Source organism: Anneissia japonica, unplaced genomic scaffold, assembly GCF_011630105.1.
Source record: "Anneissia japonica isolate Jap-2015-1 unplaced genomic scaffold, ASM1163010v1 scaffold288075_len254835_cov185, whole genome shotgun sequence".
Classification (NCBI taxonomy): domain Eukaryota; kingdom Metazoa; phylum Echinodermata; class Crinoidea; order Comatulida; family Comatulidae; genus Anneissia; species Anneissia japonica.
In genome coordinates this window covers 189426-195962 of record NW_022711128.1, presented here as the reverse complement: position 1 = coordinate 195962, position 6537 = coordinate 189426, and the positions used below count along the sequence as shown (strand labels likewise).

General features: G+C 33.0%; 1 protein-coding gene across 1 annotated transcript in view; it reads left to right on the top strand.

Annotated features, from left to right (window-relative positions):
• LOC117107325 (MAM and LDL-receptor class A domain-containing protein 1-like) overlaps positions 1-6537 on the top strand; it is a 98620-nt gene that overhangs the window by 46101 nt on the left and 45982 nt on the right. The window contains exons 56-66 of the mRNA XM_033248969.1: positions 172-256; positions 685-831; positions 1151-1314; positions 1455-1644; positions 2127-2264; positions 2483-2751; positions 3138-3222; positions 4160-4339; positions 5052-5320; positions 5877-5967; positions 6191-6324. Coding sequence (XP_033104860.1) covers positions 172-256; positions 685-831; positions 1151-1314; positions 1455-1644; positions 2127-2264; positions 2483-2751; positions 3138-3222; positions 4160-4339; positions 5052-5320; positions 5877-5967; positions 6191-6324 — 1752 coding nt within the window. The remainder of the gene's footprint in view (positions 1-171; positions 257-684; positions 832-1150; positions 1315-1454; positions 1645-2126; positions 2265-2482; positions 2752-3137; positions 3223-4159; positions 4340-5051; positions 5321-5876; positions 5968-6190; positions 6325-6537) is intronic.

Below are 6537 nucleotides of genomic sequence, written 5' to 3'. Positions count from 1 at the left end.
CCCCATTCGTCTCCTGCTGGCTCCACAACTGTTTTGCAGTTTATATTTAAAGTGCCTTTAATTTGTGAATAAATAAAAAATTGTACTGTACCTATCTCTCCTCTATTACTGAGTCTGATTTGAATTAGGTATAAGAAGCTTTATCATCATGGTTGCTGTCTTTAATTTCAGATTGTGTTTGAGGGTGTTATTGGCTCAAGCTACAATGGTGATATGGCTCTGGATGATATAAGAATATATGATGGACCTTGTCCTGGTAAGATTTGTTTGAATTGCCTATATATGTGCATGATGATGTCATGTCATACCCATATGTGGGCCATGATATATGTGGTTTGTGATATCAGCATATAAGATAGACCTTGTGTGGGGCATATTATTTTTAAGTGCCTATATATGGGCATGATAATGGAATGTCATACCCATATATGGTTCTTGGTATCAGAATATTTGATAGACCATGTCTGGGAAGATTCCAGAATACTTTGTAGATATATACCAATTTCACTCATATACAAACAGCATTACTGCTGTTTTGTTTAAGCTTTTTCTGCTAAATCCTGCTTGTGTGTATAGTGATTTGTTTATGATGTCAGGCCATTCCTAGCCTGCTAATGTTCAAATGTGAAACCAAATATTTCTAATTGTGATTTCTGTCTGATTAATCTTTGTTTCTCCCTAAAGGCTACCATGCTTGTGACTTTGAAGATGCTAATCTTTGTGGGTACACCCAAGATCAAAACGATGACTTTGATTGGACGGTTGGTAGTGGGTCAACCGGTACTACAAACACTGGACCACCTACAGATATCACATATGGCACGGGATATGGTAAATAATTTATTATTCTTTTATGTACAGGTATTATAATTATATAAGCACTCCCCACTCGGTGGTGAGTGGGGAGTATAAGTGGGTACCTGGTTAAATGGCAAAATGCGCTGATGTAGCTGCTGCAACGTTATGGAATACTACCCCAGGGAACTTGAGTTTGTGGTCCATAAGCATTTAATCCAATGACCGGGTTAATGATAATATGAAGCGCATAGAGGACAATAACAATATGCGCTATATATAAGTCTACCATTAATATTATTATGTATCGATTTTATATGGTTTTTATATATTTTCTTATGTGTTTGCTTAACAGGAAAATACCTATACATTGAAACTTCCTCTCCTCGAAAAGTTGGTGATTTAGCCCGCCTGTTTTCAACAACACATCTTTTTGACTCAAGTAAACCAAAACAGTGCTGGCATTTCTACTATCACATGTATGGTGTAAATATGGGAACTCTAAACTTCGGTTACAAGGTAAAATTCGTTCTGCATGTAGTGTATACGATATACTGTAGTTTTATATACTATTTGTTTAGAGTAAAACATTGTATTACTTTAAACAAAAGCTCCCACACTGTGTTATATAAATATTATGATTTATTCATGTCCTGTAGACTGGAAGCACCAATCAGATTCTGTGGAGTAAGTCAGGTGACTTTGGTAACCGTTGGTTACAGGGCGTGGTTGAGATCTCCAGCAGCGTTGACTACCAGGTGTTCTTGGAGGGCATTCGTGGAGATGGCATGCGTAGTGATATCTCCATTGATGAAGTTTTCTACATTGACGGTGATTGTCCTGCTCCAGGTAAAAACCACATTTTTACACAAAAAACAGTTTTGATTTTTAACATGGTCTGTATGATGAAATTTAATTTTTGTTATAGTGACTCCAAAAAATGATTGCTAATTGTAGTTAAGCATTGTAAAATTTCCATTAATTAAAATACATTGTTTATAAAATCATATTGAGATAAGTCCAAAAATAGATCGGAATTAATATTGTAATGAAAAGAAATTGTTGAAATTTTTAAATTATGATACACAGGTTTTATAGTTTTTCGACAATTTCCGTTTATATAATAGTGTTCTTAATGTGAATTTTGTGTTTCCTTTCTATTTAATTATATATTGTTAGTTTTACATCAGGGTTAATTTACTTTAAACCTGTTTTCAATACATCTAAATGCTTATTTATCTGGATTTAACAGAGTTGTAGACCAATGCCTCGCCTCAATGTCTTACATCATCTCAATATGACATATTCGCATTAATTGTTCGCAATTTCAGGAGAATGTGATTTTGAAAATGGGTATTGTTTGTATTCCAATTCTCTTGATGATGACTTTGATTGGCTGAGAGGTCAAGGTGGAACGACTAGTACTGCTACAGGACCTAATAATGACCACACTAAAGGAGATGCTACTGGTAAGCAAGATATTTCCTCCACTTAAAATGTATCAAATATACCTAATTTGTATAGCAATTTTTAAAACAAATTAACATTTAAATTATTAAAATATTAAAATAATAAATAAATATTTATTTTTATAGATAAATATTTATTTTTATAAATAAATGTATAAATAAATAAATAAATTGCAAAATAACATAAAAATTATGTCTATTATTATTTTTTTTGACAGGCTACTATATGTTTATTGAGACGTCTAACCCGCAGTTGTCTGGGGAGAGTGCCCGCTTGGAAAGTGAGGTCTTTGACCCTACCTCTGGCAAATGCCTCAGCTTCTATTATCATATGTTTGGTCTGGATATTGGCTCTTTAAACATCTATGTAGCTGAATACAATGGTACAAATGAAGTGAAGTCATGGACATTGTACGGAGAGCAGAGTGCTGACCAGAACAAATGGTTGAGTGGCCAGTTCGGCATTGTATCACCATATAAATGGATTGTAAGTAAGAAGATGCTGATTAAGTTAACATAGTTTTATGTATTTAGTGCTTATTCAGTTGTTAGAACTTGTAAATCCGCTTTCAGTGAATCTCACAGAATCAATTATGAAGAATCTCATAGAAACATATTCACATAAACTTTGGTTATAGTGAAATAAAACTATCAGTTTTCAAGTTCTATTTGAAATTTTTATAGAAGGTAACACTAGCATTACAAATGTAATTTTGAAAGATGTTTCACATCTCAAGATTTGCAAATGTAAATTCTGTGTCACTGACAGACAACCTGAAACAACTTGTATATACTTCCTTTAGCAGAACTTGCCTCATCTTTTATGTTGGCCTAGTTGTTTATCCATATTTTTTTTTCTCAATTATTTTTTAGATTATATTTGAAGCCGTCAAAGGTCCTGATTATCGTGGTGACATTGCTATTGACGATATTACACTACTGGATAATGATTGCCAAAGTAAATTAATGACATATTTTTAGAGAATTCTAAAAGTGATTTTACATTACCCATAAATAATTATTCAATATGCATTTTTTATTTAATTTTATTAAATTGTCAGGTAAGCAATTATACATGTGAAAACAAAAAGTCAATAACATGTTAAAATGAATCCCAACCAGCACCCTGAAGATTGTAAAACTTTTAGAATTTCAATTTGGCTTCTTTTATAAACAGTCACACCTACTCATAAAACAAATAAGATAAACTTGTTGTGTACCAATATCTCGTAGAGTACTACAGTGTTACATCACAATATTACATGATACTACTTCGTTGCTATCGGCGACACAAAATGCGTCCAACCGGACCCATTGTCTCTACTGACAAACCATTGTTCTCAGTTTCTTTTTTTTTTTTCTCTTTTGTGGAAGTTGCACCCACTTTTATTTCATTTCTCTTTTCTTAGTTTAATAACTTTTTTTTTTTTTTTTTACACATGAAATAATGACATACTGGTAATTTATAAAGGCAATTGTTCTCAATTTCTAATGTAATTATTAAGATGTTGTATCTTAATTTTTCTTTGTAAATTTTAATTAATGACAAAGTGTGTTCAATAACTAATATAATATGAGCTTTTGTGTTTTTAGTACATTTTAATGGTAAATTATTAGGTTTTAAATTGCCTATTTCAGAAAGCCTATTCTAAACCAACGTCCGGTTGACAACAGAGGACGCCACCTGCTGTTGTGACGACACGACTGTTGTACTCTATAGTATTATTACATTTAATGCTATTAATATCTTTGTCTTAAATATTTCTTCAGTCTATTTTTGAATAATTACCTGGAATAACCAACTAGTACGTAGAACAGTCCGACCCAGGGCGCCACGTACCAACCGTCTCCCTAACAATCGTCCTCATTCCCTATTCGACATTTTTTTCCATCAGTTTTACCAGCAAAAGCAGATCCTGCTCTTTCGATCAATAATGATATTGTTTGTGACTTTGAAATCGGCTTATGTGGTTGGACGCAGGAAACAACTAAAGATGACTTTGATTGGTCGAGAACAAATTCACATACACCATCTACTGGTTCAGGGCCAGGATCCGATCACACTACGGGAACAGGTAAGAAACTGGATATTCTACATTCCTAACGCATCATTTCTACAGCAAAGCATCTGTTTTTTTTATAAGAAGGGTCTTTAAATGTTAAAATATTCAGAAGGCAAAACTAATACCACAGACTATATATAGTCTGTACTAATACCCAATTCTCATGTAGACAAAATGTTACTACTTGTAAAAATTTATAATAATATTAATAATAATAATAATAATAACAATAATAATAATAGTAATAATAATAATGATAATTATTATTATTATTATTAATATTGTTATTGTAACAAGATATTTTCTCAGTTTAACACACTGAATTAGGATCTTTTCGAACTATTTGTAAGAATATCATAGTGGTATAATTTTGGACACTTCATTTACGATTTTGCTTTATACTTGTGTTCGCCTGCTTGCATACAGACTGAAAATATCTAACGTTGATATGATTCTGACCATTCCTGTTGCTGGCTGTTCCAACAACATCTACACTTAATATGAGAAGAATCTAAGTCTGTAACACATAGGCCGTACTAAGTTTCAACTCAGTAATATTTGTTGAATGAGTAAAGATTCTAGCAACGTGGGACTTTATTAAATTGTTTGAAAAGCCAATTCCAGGTGTAGAGGTTATCCATGACCCTCAAACTTTCTCACAGCCTTTAGTATTTTAACTACTAATAGTGTTGCTGCTTGATTTTGACACTTGCTTATCTTTCAGGATATTACTTGTTTACGGAAGCGTCCAGCCCCCGTGTCAAAGGTGACACAGCTTGGCTGTACTCCTCTACTAGAGGCCCAACACCAAATGACGGCAACTGTTTCAGCTTCTGGTACCACATGTATGGCGCAAACGTTGGAAGGTTACAAGTATTTACTCAAGAGATAAATGATCCCAACAGTCTGACAAAAAGATTCTTGCGGCGAGGTACACAGGGCAATCAGTGGCTGTTTGGAGAAATCACTATTGTCAGCAGTGTTGACTTCCTAGTAAGGAGAACATGCATACTTGCATGTATAATAATTCTTTAAAAGTTTTTTTTTCTTTTGCTTATTTTATTTGTCCTCATCTACTTTCATACTTTGTCAGCCTCTTTATGTACTGTTATATCAAGGAATTTTAACAGATAGAAATATATTTATGTGAATATTTACAAGAACTAAACTCTGTCTAGACTATCAAATATTATTTGACCAAAAATCCTGTTGTATGCCCATATATAGTCATGATGTGCCTATATATGGTCATGATGTGCCTATATATGGTCATGATGTGCCTATATATGATCATGATGTGATGTCATTATTTTCATATTTAGGCATGTATAGTACTTTTTTTTTCTAGTGAAATTTGATGGACTGGACAGAGCTTTATCTAGAAAAACTTAACATTAAATGTCAGTGTTTCCATAATGAAACATAGATAGATCTATAGCTTACACACCAATTACTGACAGATTCTATTGAGTACTAGCAGTACGGTAGTAGAATTGAGCTTTTTGAGAATTTTCAGTTTAGTAATCATGTTTTTATATCCTTTTGTTAGGTGTTGGTTGAGGGTATCATTGGCAGTAGTTTCGAAAGCGACATTGCTATTGATGACACTAACTATACACAAGGCGCCTGTCCACCATCAAGTAAGTGAACAACAAAAGTGTCTTCTAATTTTATTGACTGCCAATTGAGTTAGTAGAGTAAACAACTTACTTGGGTCTTCAAAAGCTTCTAACCCTAGGAAAAATCAATATTTAAGAGACCTGTGGTAACTCTATGTTCATCTGACATAACTCCTGAAGCCTAAGTAGTATAATATTGCTCACATTGTCTCAAATAAGTTATTTGCTTGTTTCTCCACATCAGAAATGTGTGATTTTGAGTTGGATAATTGTGGCTGGACTGAAGATACAACAGATGATTTTGATTGGACTAGAAAGAAGGGCAGTACTGGGTCTGCTAACACTGGTCCATCTGTTGACCATACCACTGGCACTAGTGCAGGTAAACATTCTTCCCAATGCTCTTATTTTTTCAATTAACATGTATTGCAGCGTGATATGTGTATTACATTAGTTTTTTTTTATGAAATGCATTTGATATTGTCAATTACTATTATTATTGTTATCACCATCATTTAATCACAATTATCATCATCATAATTATTATTCTTAAACATGTGTTGAGAAAATTAAATTAAAGTAATATATATA